This window comes from Centruroides vittatus, unplaced genomic scaffold, assembly GCF_030686945.1.
Source record: "Centruroides vittatus isolate TY-2023 unplaced genomic scaffold, ASM3068694v2 contig_549, whole genome shotgun sequence".
NCBI lineage: Eukaryota > Metazoa > Arthropoda > Arachnida > Scorpiones > Buthidae > Centruroides > Centruroides vittatus.
Window position 1 is genome coordinate 3,277,464 of NW_027122325.1, and position 20,287 is coordinate 3,297,750.

General features: G+C 34.7%; 2 protein-coding genes and 2 non-coding genes across 5 annotated transcripts in view; 1 reads left to right on the top strand and 3 right to left on the bottom strand.

The window, feature by feature from the left end:
* Window positions 1-12,204, bottom strand: part of LOC136978691 (rifampicin phosphotransferase-like) — a 130,808-nt gene extending 118,604 nt beyond the window's left edge. For both annotated transcript variants that reach the window (XM_067274454.1, XM_067274455.1), the window contains exon 1: window positions 12,075-12,204. In XM_067274454.1, the coding sequence (XP_067130555.1) occupies window positions 12,075-12,165 (91 nt within the window). In that variant the 5' untranslated portion in view covers window positions 12,166-12,204. The remainder of the gene's footprint in view (window positions 1-12,074) is intronic.
* On the top strand, window positions 1,980-6,944 carry LOC136978596 (short transient receptor potential channel 4-like). The gene is made up of 12 exons (XM_067274336.1): window positions 1,980-2,120; window positions 2,229-2,419; window positions 2,508-2,638; window positions 2,886-3,073; window positions 3,139-3,309; window positions 3,382-3,679; window positions 3,769-3,874; window positions 4,619-4,841; window positions 5,464-5,630; window positions 5,698-5,929; window positions 6,350-6,559; window positions 6,891-6,944. The coding sequence occupies exons 1-12, from the start codon at window positions 1,980-1,982 to the stop codon at window positions 6,942-6,944; spliced, it is 2,112 nt and encodes a 703-aa protein (XP_067130437.1).
* Window positions 12,205-17,254: 5,050 nt separating the features above from the next.
* On the bottom strand, window positions 17,255-17,326 carry TRNAE-UUC (transfer RNA glutamic acid (anticodon UUC)). Its single transcript has one exon. It is a non-coding gene; the product is annotated as a tRNA-Glu (tRNA).
* A 470-nt stretch (window positions 17,327-17,796) lies between these two features.
* Window positions 17,797-17,870, bottom strand: TRNAI-AAU (transfer RNA isoleucine (anticodon AAU)). Its single transcript has one exon. It is a non-coding gene; the product is annotated as a tRNA-Ile (tRNA).
* Between the last annotated feature and the right edge of the window lie 2,417 nt (window positions 17,871-20,287).

Genomic DNA, 20,287 nt, shown 5'->3' on the forward strand with positions numbered 1-20,287 from the left:
AATATAATATAATAGAAGGGTTAGAAGTATGAAAGAATCTAATAATAGAGAGGTTGAGGCGCACGTATTCAGCCCCAAACGTGAACGGCGGACGTACAGTACGAGCGCCGCCATCTGGCAATTCTATACAGTCGATAATGGCGTTTGCTACGTCTAGAATGGAGAGTAGACGATCGACTTAAACTTCTTTATTTTTGTGTTTGGGGTTAAAATTATGACGTATTTTATTAAAATAATGATTATTTAAGCATTTACGAATAATATTGCAAAGAAACACGATTTTAATTATTCAATTTGTTAGCAAGTGATGGGAAGTGCCTATAGAATTTACATATATTTGCCTTCATAATAGCTTTATCTTAGGGTAGGTTTGTTCTTCCGCGCTATCTTCTACCATCAACAGCTTAATACGTTTGTAAATTTTCTAAAAATTAATTTTCCGAGCTGCTTTCGAATTTACATAAGTGTGAGGTTGCAGACGAGGTCCGTAGATCACGATATTCTTGCATTTAAATTATAACAATAGATTATATAGAAAAGAGAGAGAGAGAAAAGAAAAAAAAAACTCTTGATCTAGACATCGCGACGCAAAATGTAAACAAACGACGCAAAATGTAAATGAGTGTCGGAACACGTGCCGGAACACGTGCCAAAACACGTGTTAAAAACGATCCATCTATGTCAAACGGAAGAGTAGAACTCTGACACGAAAGTCCATAAATAGATAGAATTATGACATAAAGACTCATAAATAGGTGAAATTCTGACTCGAGTGCTCATAAATAGTCGATCTAAGAAGACAACTTCGAAAGGGGGGACAGTTTAATAGATAGAAAACGTCGCGCTTGAATCGTAAAAGTTCCTAGATGACAGAAATCGCAATTAACGGGTTAAATTATGAGTTCGAGTCTTGTAAATTTATCAACAGTCTCCGAACACAATGGTCAAAAAGACGCCAGATGGACACTCCGAATCGGACCTTTCCCATGACCCGGGTCGTCCCGAGTTTCGCCTAGAAACGAAGGAAAGACCAATCGGAAAACGGGAAAGGGGACGAGGGGCCAATCGGAAAAACTATAAAAATTGGAATCTCCAAGGTCGGGGAGAGTCTCCTCCGCATCCAGCAAAGAGCCGTGATCTGTGTTGTGTTGTGTCGCCGCCAACAACGTAGGACGCTTCAGCACCTCTGCGAGCAGTTGTCCAGCGATCTCATCTCGTCCGCCCCGGGGCTTTGACGGAAGGGAAATCCTCGCCACTCTGAAGGACTGTAGAGAAGTGGACTGTCAATTGTGGATGTAAGCATATATGTTATTCAATAAACGGGTTTTCTTATGTAAAACACTTGACATCATTTGCTTCCTCCGCCACACCCACATGAAAACGTCCCCTTAGGCTCATCCTGACACGGGATTAACTTATCCCCACCAGTCGGCGACCTTACATAAGCCACTACTTCTCTCGACAAAAGTATGAGGTAGTCCTATCGTCCGATCGTACGGTAGGAGACACAACACTAATTAAAAATAATTATTTAGTGTTATTAAACATCCTATAAATACTTTTAAACAGTTCAATTTGTTTATTTACCTTCCCTGGTAACCCTCGATGTTAAATGTATTCGCCATTTTTTCAACAACTTAACCTCAGAGCGGAAGGCTGCCACCTTAACCGCTCGGCCATCTGGGCCTGCCTTACAGTTGTAAGGACTCGGGTTCGAATCCGGATTCGCTTAAACATTTTTATTAAGCTGTAAATAAAATTCCAAAACACTCAATTTCACAAAATTAAAAAATATATTAACTTCTTATGATTTCCATATATGTAGACTAATTTTTCAATTATTAAATATTTTTTGTATTTATTCTATAACAGTAAATAACTTATAATTGTTAACGTTGTAAATAAAAGTTTCTTTACTATTGTCCAGAAATATTGTTTAATAATATTTCAGCGAGTTTTTTAAAAAGAATCAGTAAAAAATGAACTCAGATTCGGTAATTATAGATATTCCGGATGTTCCTCACCAAATAGTGTCCTTACCGGAATTGGATATGACAGAAAAAAAATTTTTTCACTTCGTCAAGAATGGAGACGTAAATGAATTAAGAAATTTCTTATCGGTAATAGCTCTTTGAATGAGAAGTCTTTTGCGTATCTTTTACAAATTTTATTTAAAACAGAATGAGATAAGATAGAACAACTAACTCATTAATTTATTCATATTTCAGAATAATGAACTGAATATAAATTGTGTTAATTATCAAGGTCTTTCTGCACTTCATATCGCAGTCGAAAATGAAAACGTCGAGATGATTCAGTTCTTACTCACCATTCCCGACATAGACATAAAGGATTGTGTTCTTCACGCCGTATGCACAGGAAATATAAAAATTATAGAGATGATATTGGATTCTCTTAAGTAAGTACAAAAGAATTAATGCGATGATTTTCAATTTCCTAAAGTTTTATTAATTTCTTGTTTCAGGGAAAGAAATTTGGAATTTCAGAGTTGTTAAGAGCATAGAATTTGATTACGGCATGACACCTCTTATACTGGCTGCTCAAAGAGGTTCTGTCGAAATAATTCGGCTTCTGTTAAAAAGAAATCATCGTATACCCGAACCTCATTTGCCTACATGTAAGTATATTTATTGGGCTGCAATTTGAAAAAACTGTAGTTCTATAAATTTCCACTGTCGTCCGTTTCTCTGTCCTTCTGTCTTTCCTTATTCTCGAGAACGGAGTTAAATATTGACGTTATATTGGCTTACACCAATCCAATCCCTATTTACTCCATGAAAAATTAATTGGCAAAATTTTTATATAAACGAGCTTAAAATTATTAGTGCACTTATAACTATAGAATTAGCTTATTTTTTAAACAGGCAAATGCAGAGAATGCAGAAGAATTCTCAAACATATGGGTGCAGATCCAACTTCACAACGATTAAATATATACAGAGCTATATGCAACCCATATTTTATCTGTTTGACATCAAGAGATCCTATCCTGACAGCTTTTACTCTGGATAAACAATTAAGAGAATGCGCCAGACTAGAAAAGGAATTTAAGGTTTGTTTCTAGAATTCAAATTTTATCTTTGATTGAAAATTTAATTAACTAATTAACAATTTCAGATGGAATACAATGCCTTGTCGGAATGCGTTCGAAATTTTTCAGTCGATCTGTTATCGCAATGTCCAAATGCTAATGAAGTAGAACGGATTCTAAAAATTAAGAAAGGTTTCAGCGGTTTACATGTAAAATATCCGAGATTACAAACTGCGCTCGATTACTCCCAAGAGGAAGTAAGTCTTCTAGCTATTGAAATAAAATCTATCCTATAAATTTAGATTTTATACATTTTGAATTTCATTTAGTTTGTGGCTCATCCACACATTCAAAAAATAGTAAGTGCGGAATGGAATGGTCCTTGCATAACTTGGGTGAAATATTCATTATTTCGAAAAGCGATTCATATGCTGCTTAGAATATTGATCCTTCCTATTGTTTGTATCATCATTATGATTGCACCAAATACTTATTGGGGTAAACGATGGCGCTGTCCCCTAAATAGATTTATGAATGAATTTGCAACGTATATAATATTCTTCGTTTTACTCTTTACCATGATCGGTATTGATACGAACACTTCTGAAAGAGGTCCTCCAAATACAGGTTATTTTCTATTTATTCTAAATTCTTTTCATTATGAATTTGAATTTTTAACAAAGGATTTAAATTTTTTTTATTTATTATTATTTCAGGACTAGAGATTCCAATCGTACTTTGGGTTGCCGGATTCGTTTGGGCTTCCATCAGGCGTCTCACGTTGCTTGGATTTAAACGATTCTTTCAGAATCCATGGAATTGGTATCACCTTCTTATTCATTATAATTAATTTAAAATAATTACAGCTTAACTTCAATTTGACGTAGGAGGATCGGAGGAAAAATCCTGAAAATTAGGACGAATCAAATCAGTCAATTTACTTAAAATTTTGAACTGTTGAATATTTCAATAATATCTTTTTGAAATTGTTTTCATATTCGAAACAATGCATATGAACTTTCTAAACTACATGGTCAACGTCAATTTCTCTCGTTGTGGGCGGAATTAATAAACAAATTTCACCCAAATAGGTTGAGATTAACCTTTATGGATGGGAAAGTTTTAAAATGCTCACGAAAAGTCACGAAAGTGCGGATCGGATTCGAGTGTTTTGAATGTTGTGAAATATTTAATTTCGAGTTCGTTTCTTTTGAATAAATAATTAGATACAGTGTAATTAATATAGCATAATGAACGATTCTGTCCGTTTGAAATTATTGTTATATTCAACAAGAATCTCCCAGAAAATATCAAGTCATACCATTTAGTAATTTGGTAGTCAGCACAAGTCTGCAAATTTTGATTAGTTACATTAATAGATAATCTCTTTTACTCAAATATTTAATGATAGAAAGTTTTTAGTAATCACAATTACTTATAGGCTATTGTTATTTCCGCAATAAAAATATAAATTCTCGAACTTTTTTCAATATCAGTTATTTTCTATTTTGAAATTGTATCATTAATTATTTGTAAATAAATGATAATTTATTTTAATTATCGTAGGTACAATATCGTTTTGGAATTGATGCTAACGACGACCTTCATATTTTGGTTTAAATCGTGGATTGATATACATCACATGGGAGCTAAAGATGTCCCTAGACAATTTTGGCCACCATATGACTCCACTCTCGTACACGAAGCTTTACTAAGTTTTTCCGGAGTTCTAGCTATTGGAAAAATGCTATATTATTTTCAACAAAGTTTTCATTTGGGACCCATTCAGGTAATAATACGAAACGTATTAATTTCTAAGTACAGTCCAATCTCGATAATCCGACACATACGGAGCTGAATAAGGAGATTGCCGGATTATTGGAAGTAAGATGAATTCAAAAGCGCATAAATAAATTTGATAGCGCGGAATAAACTGTTAATTAATAATAGCAAAATACGATTTGAATTACTGATCAAAATATCCTGACTTTGCCCCATAAATTGTTTTGCCAAGTTAGTAAATTCCCACTAAACCTAGTGGGAGTAGTAAGAGGTGTTTTTGGAAGAAAATTTTGAGCGATTGATTTTATATTTATATAGACCTTACTGTGTTATAAGATACTATACCTTTTTTAAACAGTTTAATAATTTTTAATATCGTGCCTAAGTTTGAGTGTTCGAGCTCAGGTTCAATATCATGCAACCTTTAGTACGAAATGGAGTTTGAACGGTTGGATTGTCTACGACTTGGCAACAGTGCCGGCAATATCCCAGTCGACTAGCATTGAATATCTAGAAGTGTCGAGATTGTACTGTAATCGCTCAGTAAATAAACTTCGGTCAGGAAAGATTATTTCTATGAGGAATTAAATAATTAACGTAGATAAAAATATCAAAATTATATATCCTAGGTCTCTTTAACACGAATGCTAGTGAATATCGCATGGTTCTTGGCCGGAGTTTTCGTTCTGCTGAGCACCATAGCCATTTGCATGACAAGTTTATATTCACACTATAAAGGAATGGAACGAAAAGAAAATAACGGGGAGATAATCCTTCAAGATGCTGCTTTCACTTCGTAAGTAAATTTACGCTATTAATTTGAATAAAATAAGCAAGGATACTAATTTTTAAAAATTCTATAGTTTATCTTCTTCGATGAAGACTTTATTCTGGGCTCTGTTTGGATTAATCGATCTCGATTCTGCAGATGTGATAGTTGGGATAGAAACCGAAACAGCACCCGAAGGAATCGTTCACCACAGTTTTACCCAGGCTATCGGGACTTTATTATTTGGCAGTTATCATGTGCTAATGATTATAATTTTCATTAACATATTGATTGCTGTTCTAACAAATACTTTCCAAAAAGTCGTGGTAAGAACTTTCATCTTTCCTATTAAGGGTCTATTTGATTGGTTGGGATAGTGTACATTTCGACTTCAATTTGACGTCATTACTTCAGTTTTACAATGAATAATTCTAAAGAATGACGTCAAATATATAAAAATTTTCATTATCCCAACAAATCGAACAAACATTAAAGTACTATCAGATGACCATTACCAGACCTTCATAATTTTTCAAGTAGTCGGGACACCATCCATTGATTTCAGACTTATGCCAGTTGAACCCATTACGGAACGGATTTGTTCGTAATGAGCATAATCATGATTGGCAATGTACTCTCTGACGTGCTTATGCTAATTTATACAAGCTGTATTTAATTTCATACAATTTATATGAGCTTTGTTTTTCGTGTCAGCATTATCCTAAACTATTATTTTAATGATTCAGGATAATGCCGATATGGAATGGAAATATATCAGAACCAGACAATGTGCTACATATTTTTATGTAGACGAAGCCGTACCCAGTCCTTTCAATTTAATGCTAAATTGGTATGAAATATGTTCTAAAGTAAATTCCGTAATAGAAGCAACAAAAGTCTGCGATATAACAAGACTATTTACACTACCCAAACGAGGACGGCCGGATGGCCGAGCGGTAAAGGTGGCAGCCTACCGCTCTGGGGGACCCGGGATCGAATCCGAACGGGTCGAATAATCCCCAGGAATTTTTCGGGGGGTGGTCCGTTCGGATATGTCGGGCCCCATCCCTCACCACCCGGTCGCCCCATTGTGGGCCTGGCCGAACCCATAATGGGCCTACTAAAAGAGGCCCTCTTAGTGCCCACAGGGCGGAAAGAGTTAAAAAAAAAAAAAAAACTACCCAAACGAGAATACTTCTCTTGGCGGGTATGTAAATTATTTTAATCACTTAAATAATTGGATTATTAGGATTTTTTGCAATAAAAATTACTCATAATGAATTTTAGAAATGTTGCTACAAGATAAAAGAAGCAGAGATTGATGACGAGGAAGCAAAGTGAGTTTTATTTGTAAATGCAGTATATATTTTAAAAGCTGAAATTTGATCATCGTAGTTAAATAATTTCTTTTTCTTCCCTTCGAAATAGGAACTGATGAGAAAAATTATGCAAAAATACCTACGAACAAAAGCCAATATTAATCACGATTTACACAATACAAACTCTAATAAAATGATATACATTTTTTAATGTATTTAAATTTGAAAATAAAATTATCCTTTGATGAATCAATTTTAGTACAGTACAGTTTGTTTAGTGCATGATGAGCTTATCTTGTCTTTTTACGAAGATTCATATTAAAGAACATTTCAAAATCAATAGCAAAAATTCAAGAACATGACAAAAAATGAAAAATCTTTTAATATAATTCTGGAAGAATTATATTAAAGGATTTTTCCAGAATTATATTAAAGGATTTTAAATATTAAAAGATGATAATATAATTACGAGTTAAGCCCGCAGTTCAAGCAACTTAGAAGCCTATGTATTCCTCAATTGCACCCGCCAAAACCAAGCCAAATTTAACGTGATTAAGCACTTTCCCTTTTGTTTTCCTTGCACATACCGGGGTGGGTTGATTGGTTGGTTGGCATTTTTTGGCACAAGAGCCATACAGGCTATGCTGCGCCATGACAAATGGTAAAATTACACAATACTATATATATACATATATACATACTTTAAAATATAAATAACTAAAAAACTACATATAAAACAGTACAAATAAACAAAACAACAGGATATATAAAAGTAAAAGGTAAATAAAAAATTAAATCTGTCTATACATATTAATGACTTTCAGAAAGTCCAGTAGCTTGTCAAGGTTTGGCCTCTGGCCCAAAACCTCTCTCAGACTTACATTTCCAAAGTACTGTCTACGCCTCGTCTCGAAGCAGAACAATCACACAGCATGTGTTTTACACTTAGGGAGCAGTTGCAATACTGGCATACTACCGGCTGGTCATCACCCTTCAAAAGGTATTGATGAGTCAGCCGAGCAGTGGCGTGCCGTGACATTTGATGATAGGGAAGCTGTGTTTCTGTGAGAAGCCAACTTCCAGGGAAATTCAGTTAATTGCGCGTCAGTGTGATCTTGGTTCCATTCGTACTGTTTGTTCGATAAGCCAGTAAAAACCGTAGACTTCTCTAAATGTATTTTTAATATCACGATTACATTCTGAATCACTAGCCACGATATAAGGGCTAAAATTATAAATAAAATAATAAAAACTTACTTGGTGAAGTAAAAGGCGTGGTGGATGTACAGTACATCCTCGTACCTGGTACAAAATATTCTTCAATTGTACGAATATACTTTTAAAGGAAATTATAATTAAATACAGCTTTGTAAAGAAACGTACGTAAAAATAACATAAAATCTTCGTTACTTTTTAAATTTTAAAACAATCCACTTAGTCAAATAGCTCCCTACGAGTGACTAATCGGTGGAATCAGAGACAGTCCTGGTAAGTGCATGCACGCGGGCTGCCAAATCCCGAGGGTGCCGATATCGGTCAATGTCAAATGCCTCTTTTGTCGCATCACTCGTATACCTCAAAGGACGCAACAAGGTGGTTGTACATTTTAAACGTTTCTCGCCATAGATATAAAAATCTAAATTTGTTAAACTTAATAGATTGTCTGTCATTTGTTTTCTAACTAGTTCGTTTTAGGACCAGGGTTCACGGAAATTTCCAAAATTTACAACTTTTCGGTCACTCTCATTGAACTGGAAAAATTTCTGTCTTTATTATCTAATATTACGAAGAAATAAGTCCGCACTGTACTCGGCTAGAGATTGGTTCGGTTAAGCTTTTGTTTGGGTAAAATTCCGGCTCTTTCATAGGGTTTTATTTATGTCCCCAATTCCCTAATCTCTTAATTATTGAACTACTTCTTAAGTAGAAATAAGTCGAAACCGGTTACTTTGTACCTGAATATTTGTAGTCTTCGGAAAAAAGTGGAAAGACAAATTTTTATAACAACGGATACATAAATCGTAAATTTAAGGAAAATAAATTCTAGAGCTTTTTTGTACCTCGTGCATCTTTCATTAAATTTAGTTGTAAATGATGCTGCTAAAGTAACAGTTAATTTTTTAACATTGTACAAAATTTGTACACGTTTTTTCTACATTTCCTTATAGATTGGACGTACGAAATTGTAATATCACTAGTTTAACATTGAAATCCGTAAGTAATATAAGATGGGAGAGCAGAATAAAAATATCAAATATTTTAATGGATATTTTTAAACTCCTGTCAACTATACTGAACTATCATAAAAACATACCAGTAAGTTCTTACCGGTTGGGTTATGTTATAAATCTACTCGTGATTTACATAATCGGGCGAGGGTGGCCAAATATAGGCATGCAGGCGGATAACAGCCTAGGACCGGTCCTGGATAGAATTGGAAGCGTTATATGTGTGTAGCTTCCACCAGCTAAACCAGGTGAGGTTGGTATTCTGTAAAGCGCATGCGCGAATAAGTATACTCTGGCTGTTTGGAAGCTGACAATACAGCGCTTCCATTCCGCCACTGATATTCGATTATACAATAGCCATCTTATCGTTTTTTTCACATGTAGTATAGAAATTTGTAATAAGATACATAATGCGTTTATAATAAAATATTAATTTTAATTATATGAAAATAATCGCACAATATGTATTTATTTTTTTACAAAATACAAGGGATGCAGCGCTTCCACCGCTTTCAATGACGGCATGCCACTGCAGCCGAGTATGTCCAATTCTCAAACGGGTAAAGATAACCTCAGACCTCCTATCATACTGTTTACTGTGTGTCCAATTTTCTATCATAAGTTTCATCTCATGTAGTTTATTGTGGACTTGGGCGTTCCACACATTTTGTCATCTCTCTGCTAGTTGTTTTATAACGGCTAGCTTCAAATCATCTCCTTCAGTAGGCAATGTATACTGTGAAAGACTTGCTGACTTTGCAGCTGCGTCAGCTTCTTCATTTCCTCTTATACCTACATGGCCTGAGACCCAACAAAATTTTACAGAGAAATTACTCGCAGTAACATGGCAAAATAGTTTACGAATTTTAATCATTATGGAGTGAGAACTAGGTTCACATGAGATCAAAGCCTGAAGTGCACTAACTGAGTCAGTATAAATCATGCAGCAACGACGACTTTTTCTGATTACATACTTTAAGGCTAGGTAAATAACCTGCAGCTCTGCAGTAAAAATGGAAAAATTCGGTACTATTTGTTCTGCCATGATTTTATCCTGGCAGACAAAGGCTGAGCCAACGTAGTCATCCGATTTAGATCCATCAGTATAAATAGGAATTGAATTCCTGTCACTGTGTTGAATTTCTCCAAAGTGCTGTCTATACACTCCAGTAACTACCACCTTATAAGTTGCCGAGGGAATTTTTAATTAAGTAAACTAACGTTTTCGATCTATTCCATAGATCATCTTCAGGTTTAAACTGACGAACAAAAAAAATTTTTTTTTTTTGTTTGTCAGTTTAAACCTGAAGATGATCTATGGAATAGATCGAAAACGTTAGTTTACTTAATTAAAAATTCCCTCGGCAACTTATAAAGTGGTGGTTACTGGAGTATATATTTTTGCTGAGTACGTTTATGTTCGCTGTCTATACTTTAATCTAAAGTGCATTCTTTTGGAAACTGCTTTAAGCTAAAGTCTACTTCTATCAAAGGAGTTGACCAAAGTGATATACTATCAACCTCGGCCTGTGACATGTTGCTTGTGTCCAGGCCAATCGTGCTGCTTATATTTTTCATTTTTATGTCGAATGTAGGGACACTACTTGGGCGAGCTGTAAATAATCTTTTCAGCTGAGTATCTGAGACTGTACAATCAACTGAAGGTTTAGTATGAGATTTCTGTTTAATATAAGAGACAACTGTTCTCTCCTGAGGGATAACGGAGGCTCATAAGCATTACATAAGCATACAGGCTTTAAACAGGAGAAGTTCGAAAGCACCAGTGCACAAACCAATGCTTGGTGGTGAATTGGATCCAGCATCCGAAGAGTAGATTCATGCTCAGAGCCGTACACAATGCATCCATAATCTAGCTAAAACTTGGATAACTACATTGGCCTGTTAATCCTAGCTTTAGCCGTAATATATATACAGTAGACCCCCCTATAACACGGTAGATACGTTTCGTGTTATATGAATCCGGGTTGTACGAGTCACTTAAATACAAACGTATCTACCGTGTTATAGGGGGAGTCTACTGTATATACAGTAAAACCTGTTTGATACAATACCAGGTATAATACAAGGTGATCAATAAAGATTATTTGTTTTCTCTGAATAAGTTTTTCCTCGATTGCTAAACGTTCTATTAATAGGCTAAGTCCTCGTAGACAAAATATATAACAAATAGAAAATAAGGACATATAGGCATATAAATTAACAGTAAAACCTGTTTAAACCGGATTCGCACGATACCAAATATTTTTTCTGATTTGGGAGGTTTCCGTTTTGAACAGGTTTTACTGTATATAATGTAAGATAGTATATGTCTATCGGTTTAAACAGTATTTAATATTATCACAATTAAGTTATATAGAGTTTTACATAAAACTAAAAGAAGCATACATTATAAAGTAGCAATATTTGAAGGATACATAAATAAATAAAAGATCTGTGAATTAAAATTGTCTTCTGAATTGTTCTTGACCTCTGGTGATTGTCGGATTAGAAAGACAACAAATTTGTTTATTACTCTATAAACCTCTTTTTAGTGGTTACCAAAATATATAAAGTTAATTAAAAATACTTTTAAGATCAATTAAGAGGTTCCGTTAATTACAAGCGTACAGTATATGTAAATACACACAAACATATATAGATACTGTATCTATATGTAAATGCAAACGTAATATCAGTTAAGAATATAAATCTGTTTGATTAAAAGATAGTTTAAATGATATTGCGTTTGTACTGTACATATAGGTACAATAAACATATATTGTACCTATATGTATCTGTATATATTATATATATATAAGATAGTTTTAAATGTTTTGAATGATAAGGTTTTACTATCTCAGAACTCGTTGTTTCATCTTTAAATAATTGAGTAAAAATTATTCATATACAGGTACAGTACTTACCAAATATACCATTACTTTTCTGATAAGCATTTACAACGATATCAATTATATTTGTAATTAAAGACTTTGAAATAGAGAATATTACTTTCATTTTTCGATTTAGTAATTTATTCTTCTGCCTTGGCCTTCGTTAACTTTGTAAGGATAAGCGACAACTTTTTTAAACTAATAAACTCGTTTTCTTATCTAAAAGAACTACTCGAAAGATATAAACAGTTTTTTTAATCAGATATTGTAAACAATTCAGTAATAGTTCTACGATTAATTTTAAAAATTAAAAAAACGAAAGTTATATCTAAAATTAAATTTTTCACATAAGTTGTATAAATGAAAATTGTTGTAAAAACAAGAATATATAGATGCAAATGACCTGGAATAACCTTGATAAAAACATAACCGGTTGTAATAAAATTGATTTACTGACATCAATAGACAATACTGCGAATGAAAATAACAAGTTTCAAAGTCAAGTATACTATAAACTTTCATTTAGGTGAATATAATTTTTTAAGATATATTAATTACAATCAGGATCATTCTAATAATTTTTGTACCTGAGAACAAGCCTAAGAACAGCGACAATGTATTGGTACTTATATCTCTATAAACATGACGCCTATTTAGCATCCCCTTTCCAATTTGGCTCCTGAGAGTTTAAAACTTTTATTTATTGAAAACTCTTTATTGCAAGATTTCAATAAAACAATTAAGTATATATATATGAATATGAAATGAATAATATTCTCTTCTCTGTTGCAATTTTTCTGACATGGATTGGCTTTAACATATTATTATACAATCATTCTCAAAGTTGTCTAAAGTCACAACATTGAGATTGAAATTTTTGAGATGTGGTTTTTTAGAAAAATTAAATTTGTAAAAGAAACTGAAAACCGGGGATTACTATACACATAACTATTTTAATATTTAATGTTATTTGGAGAAATTAGTTAGAGTTATTCGAATTGCAATTTGTCAATTACAGTAAAACTTCAATTATCCGAATTAATTGAGACCTCTGGCCTCTATCCGGATAATTGGATTTTTGCCTAAAATAGTCATATTCTTCCTATCCAAACACTGTTGTGTACTGTACGTATGTACATAATTATGTCCAGATAAAATATTAAATACAGAAGTGTATCTACAAATGAATATAAGTTTATTTCTACATTTCGAAAAAAATTACTTTTCATGCATATACAGTACATTTACATACATGCCTGTTTGTTTGTTTTTAACAAAGTTTGAGGGAAATTCGAACAATTGAAACTTTACTGTAATTGTTTAAATACATTTTCGAGTTTCTTTACGTCGTTTCTCTCTAAAAAATTATCTAATAATATGAAAATAATTTTCAAAAAAGATAATTTTGTTTTCCTGAATTTAATTTAAATGTAGAGATTCTTAAATTAGTAATAAGTGAATTAGCATAAGTGTCAACATTTAAAGTGTTAACGCACTGTAAAAAGTGTAAATAATATCCTATAGTATTAAATATTCAAATAATAATAATAATAATAAGTTGGCAAAACTGCGTTAAACAGCTGGTTAGCTCGGAAATGCCTCTTTGGCATTCATGATTGGTATTCATGATTGCTATACAGGATCAGGTCATAAATACTAAGAACTACAGAAAACACATAGTCAAAAATATAACATTCACAAACGACACATGCAGAAAATGAAAATGTCACATCATGCCAAACTATACAACACATCACTTCTGATTGCAAGCTCTTGGCACAGGCAGATTATTTACATAGACACAATCAAGTAGCAAATATAATACACCAAGAGCTTGCAAAGAAACACAAATTATTAGACATCCACGAATCATACTACAAATACATCACAGACAGTATTGGAAAACAACACGCACAAAATTTACTATGACAGAGCCGTAATCACAGATAAAACAATTTACCACAACAAATCAGACATCACACGAATTGACAAACACAATAAAATCAGGTACATTATAGACATATCTGTTCCAAATATACAAAACATATGAACTAAAAAAGTCAGCAAATACACAGAACTCTCCCAGGAAATAAGGCATCCGTGGAGGATGGGTAGGATGCTTATTGTACCTGTCGTTTTCTCCTCTACAGGTGTAATACCACACACGCTACACAAAAGGCTGGGAACATTATAATTAAAAAGAAAACATACATCACACTACAGAAGGCCACTATATTGAATACAGTACAATGAATGATAATCCCCAGGAATTTTTCGGGGGTGGTCCGTTCGGATATGTCGGGCCCCGTCCCTCACCACTCGGTCGCCCCATTATGGGCCTGGCCGAACCCATAATAGGCCTTCTAATAGAGGCCCTCTTAGTGCCCACAGGGCGGAAAGAGTTTTTAAAAAAGTACAATGAATGAAACATTTTCAATGACAAAATAAAATTTGGTTCTTTACTCATTTTACATTCATATTATAACATAAATTTAAATGTAATTAAACAAACAAAAATATTTAATATGAAACTGTGAGAACTAAGTTTGGCTCTATGGAGGGCTTATCATACACTATTGACATTATCAGAGTAATCACATAGAAGTCGGTAGACATAGGTTTATCTTCGTGCTCATAGTTTCATATTGTAACATAAGAACAAAAAGCAATTCACGAAAAATATTTAATATAAATTATCGAAATGTGTAGATCCGGTGACAGGAAGCAATAGTGGACCTGGTTGCAAATTACTATTATTTTTTACAATTCCATATACGATCTCTACGTTATCCGAATAGGCGGAGTTTAAAACACGACGCGACAAGCAAGAGACAGAGCAGGTTTGTTTCGTTTGTAATTTGAATTAAGACTCCAAAACAACAGCCTAAGGAAAAAGAAGTTAGAAGTTATTTTTCGGACACTTTGTTACATACATAAATATATACAGTATTTAAAAGCATACAAAATCTCTTAATTCACACACTTTCTATCGATAAAATTCTCAAATTAAACATAAAGCTACACTCGCTAAATTAAAGATCCTTTACACGAAAGATCGCTCAAGGGTTGTGTTGCTTCTTTTTATTTTTCAAATCCAAGTCAGTTTCATATCTGATCTTTCATTCAATAGATTTCCATTTATTGAATATTTTAATGCCTATTTTCTAATTTGTTTCGAGGCTTTTTTATTTTTCTCTATGCGCAAAGTATTAATCTTTTATGAACTCAAAGTAAGGCTTACTAATTAAGGTTTTGTAATATTTTTTCCTGTTTTCATTTTGTTGGAAAGTTGATTTTCATACAATATGCTCAACGACCCGATGGCCGAACGGTTAGGTTAACCGCCTATCGTTCTTAACCCGGGGATGGAATCCGGACGGATCGAAAAACTACGAGAATTTTTTGAGAGGTGGTGCGGCAATACGCCATATTAATGTATATATAAGTTTAGTTTTAAGTTCTCTTTCTTCTTTGTTTTTTTCTTTTCTCGAATTTTCTGTTAACATTCCTTCGTGTGGGTGGGGTATCCCTTTTCACGACCCACGTTAACAATGGGAAGTAAAGTCACTGAGGCTACTAGAACGATAAGAAGGTTCATTCTTGGGTTGGGTTGGGTCGGTGAAGGTAAACGTGTGAAAGTTACGTTCCAGCTCGTCGTCTAGAAGGACAAAGGGTGACGAAGTTGGCCTACAGAAAGAGAGAGCAACCCGCTAACGTAAAGAGAGAGAGAGACAACGTTTATTGTATAAGGAGAATCTTCGAAGAGATTTGAAAAAGATCAACGAGAAACGATTTAGAGTGGGACTCCACCAGAAGAGCCAATCAATACCAAACAGAGAACCCGAGTATTCCTTATAACCTCCTCTACATACTAAAACTTCTTGCTGTTCTTCCTTTCCTTTTTAGTTTATAATTTAGTGTACGTTAGTCGTAAGATTACAAGTCCGTCTTTTCATATTTGTCGCGAGCGCGTTCTTTTGTCCTGTATTCGCTCGATTCCTCACCCCAGTTTTGGATATTGTATAACATTAAGAGTTGGAATCCGAAAGAATCCTGTATATTGCTAATCACGTGAAAAAAATAAATTATTGTTGTTATTTTTTGTGTACAGCCTCTCGTGGACTACTGTACACTCGCGTGACTATCACAGTGGTCAGTCCCGGACAGCGTGGCCTGTCAAGGCTCATAATGAGCTTGCTAAAAAAAACCTTAGTGCCCGCAGGCGAGAATGATTTTTATTCTCGATTTTTATTCTCTATATTGATTGTTATTCGGCTGACTTAAATCTAGTTGATAATTTCTCAGATTAACTTAAAATTTATTTTAACGCATTAATATTTTACAAATCTGGTTAAACAAATAGTAAAAGAGTGCGCAATCGCAAATCCCCGAGATTTTTCGAATACTCGTTGCCCTCCCAACTGCTGAATTCTACGCGAAGCGGAAAGAGATTGTAGTTCTGACAAACGTGTGCTCCCATGCAGTCTAGTGGCGAGGATACCTAACCTTCATCCGGGTGGGCCGGGTTTGATTCCCGGCATGGGAACTTGCTTATGTTCTATAAATATTTTCGTCCCAATGGAGATTATTATTACCAAAATTGAAGACAGAGACCACCATTTATTTCTTGTCTTCCAGACTATACACATTAATGGCGACAGACCTTTATAGGCTACATGCTGCCAGAAGTTCAAAAAACTCCTTTAAAAAACACAAATATCCAATTAAAAATTTCTGAAAAGGAACTGGTGACACACAAACATCTTGCTTTTCATTCATCCTAGGAAGTGTTTCTGCTTTATATCTACTAGAACAAGAACTGGAAAATGTAGATTTGGAAGCTGCCCCCTAGTTACGACACAGTTAGAGTTTTTTTTGTAAATTCATTCATCCGATGGAGATTATTATTACCAAAATTGAAGACAAAGTCTGCCCGAAAGGGACCACCATTTCTATGTCCGAAACACAAGAAATAAATGGTGGTCCCTTTAGAGCAGACTTTGTTTTCAATTTTGGTAGTTGCTTTTGTTCGTTTTTCCGCATCTCGGCGCTGTCTATTGTTATTTTTTACTCCCACTCAAACATGCAAATCCGTCTGCAAAAATTTCCACGGGATTTCAGGTCTCGAACGTAAGTTTGTAGGATTGCTTCGAAAAAGAAAAAAAAACAACGCCCGAAAAATGGACGACTTAGAAACGGAGGAGCAAAAAAATTTCCCACGCCGGGAATCGAACCCGGGCCTCCTGGGTGAAAGCCAGGTATCCTAGCCACTAGACCACGTGGGAAGTCGTTCATACCACCTCCGCCAATTCCGCTATAATTACACTTTATCCATCGAGTAGGAATCGTCTCGACTCGTTCCAATCTAACTCCTGCTCTTTTTCATTTATCTCTTCATTTGTGCTAGTCGATCTGCTGCTGTGCGTCAAAAATATTCGTAACCACCGTTTCGAGTTCGCAACGAAACTCTCTGAGCTCCGTCGTTGTCCGCTTCCGTTGTGAATAAAGGACTCGTTGACGTGCGAACGGCTACGACGAAACAAAACTCTGGTTTACTGCGAAAGTCGTACGCATTGACCGAAACATCTGTTCTGAAGACTGCACTGCGTTGGTGCGTATTTAAATGAATAGTCTCCAGTTCAACTGATGAGGGATTTATCGTTACGTTGAGATGCAAAAAAAAAATAAATAAATAAAAAACAAAGTCTGTAGTGAACTCTGTTTACGACGTTCGGAATCTGCAAAATAAAACGACTGGCTCGTGTGGGGGTCGAACCCACGGCCTTCGCGTTATTAGCACGACGCTCTAACCGACTGAGCTAACGAGCCGCGAATGCCAACTGATTCTTCAAGAATATTCTGGAAGCAAGATCGACATTCCGTTACGATGCATGCAACCACGAAAACAGATAACCGAACAATCTACCTTAATTAAATTGGTATTTCCACGAAACTTTTATGCTACTCAATTGCCGAAATGAGCTGATTTCAACAAGCTCATTTTGCAGAAAATTCAAATACATGCCGCTCGGGTCGCAAACTGCAAATGCACCCTCCGATATCTCGCTTTCATTACTCTCCACTTGGGTGGCATTTAATACCTCGCTACAACGCAATGACAGTAAATAATCGCCAGCGAAAGTCCCCGAAACGATAGCATTGCTAGCGGGATATTCAGAAGGCAAGCGTGTGTCACGGACACATCTGAACATCGATGTTTGGCTGGGTATATTCGGCGCTTTCTCCTGAGGTGACTGCGCTAAACAACAAACATCCTGCTAGCAAACGCACCGAAATTTCACCCCGATTAGCTTTCGACTTCTGAATCGTATGATTTCAACAATGGAATTCGAACAATAAAATTTAACAATACTATTCATTATTGCGTTGTATTGAAATCTGAAAAATTTCTAAAATTTTTCGTAATTTTTTTTCAAATAAAAATATTTGTCGATTAATTACACTAAATTGTGTTTAAATTAAACCTTACGAACTCTAGATGTACTAAATACTACAAAGATTTGAATATAATTCCAATTCTCGAATTATTACCATTAATAGTTATGAACACTCTGTAGAATTTTCGATTCTTCAGAGTATATATAACTAAGATTTAGATTTAAAATATTCTTATCAAGTTGTTTCAAATTACAAAATATAAACACATTTGAAATTCGGAAGTGTCTGGTCAATTTTTAACATTTAGTTGAATAGATGCGACTTGCTAATGTAACTTTGAGTAGCAAGATTTTAAAATTTGTGCAGTACAGTACAGTTTAGTACTGAACAAATTTTACAGTACAATACATTTATTGATATTTAACCCTTTAATTTTCCTGCGAACATACAGTACTTCTAGGAAAAAATCATAGGAACGTACGGAGCCCGACAATCCAATATACCGAATATCGTTAACGTCAATTCTCCCGACAATATACTGCTCAAAATTCCCGTAACGTGAGGACATAAAACATACCGACAAATGAGTTTAAAGTATATCTCTTCCCAGTGGCGTAGCGTGGGTGTCAGACGCCCGGGGCGGAAAAAAATTTCGCCGCTCCCTTATTTAGGTATCTCAATTTAAAAAACTAAAATATACAGTAATTCTAAAGAAATTTTCAGCAAGAACAATCATCATTATTGTGTATTGTACAGGTTCAAATTTTTACAAGATATTATTATTTATTGTGAAATTTTGCCGCCCCCACTACGCTACGCCACTGCCTCTTTTTCTTCTTCACACTAGGCAGAAAACCAGTTCGAAATTCAAAATCTCCACACTGACTTGGTTGCACAGTGTCTTTACTTTCCCACTTCCCGACCATTTTCACACGCACTTTTACACAGCACCACTACTTTGCTTCTTCTTCGTCCTCTCTCCATTTCCGTTCTGACTTCTCCCCGAGACACACCCTCCAATAAATCTCTCACCCTCGGTTACACACCCAGAATTACACAACTCCTCAACACCGAGTCGGACCCACCACGTGGCGAAGAGGGGGCAGGAAAAGACGTAAGGCACACGGTCAAGGTGGCAGCCTACCGCTCTTGGTCCGTCCGGATATGTCCCACGACCTGTTAGAATCAACGATCGAACAAGGTTGCCAGATTTAAATTTTAAAAAAAAGCCAGAAAAAAGCCAAAATTTATATATCTTATATAAATTATACTTTAAATATACTTGAAAAACTATTTTATTACATTAATAGTTCTTCCCCAAAAAGCATATCTTCATGACTAAGAGAAGAATTTGAATCAGGGGAATACAGTTTCTCAGAAGTAAAATACTCTAACATTTTATGTGAAGGGACAAATTCTTTGCAACATATATTTGAGAACAAAAGTTGTGACCTAATCCTAATAATTGCATCTAGAAGAGAAAGTTGCATTCTATTCCTTACCTTATTCTTAAAGTGAGTTAAAAGTGAAAACACCCTCTCTACTGTAGCATTGCTAATGGGTGTTATTAGGCAATTGAGGGCATAAGTCGCAAGTTCTTTGAATTGGGGATTTAGTAATATTTTTTGCCAAAAAAGCTCACTCTCATTGGGTATTCCACATTCCTTAAATTGATCTTCATCCATCCAATTGACAAAAAGTAATTTTCTGTATTGCTCTTCAATCATATTAAGATTGTCTTGTGCTAAATTCAAAAATGGCAATTCAGAAAACTTTGGTCGTAAAGCTTGGTTCAAAATTATATTTGGGCTTAATTGCGCTAGATCTTGAAATAAATTCCTTGCCGA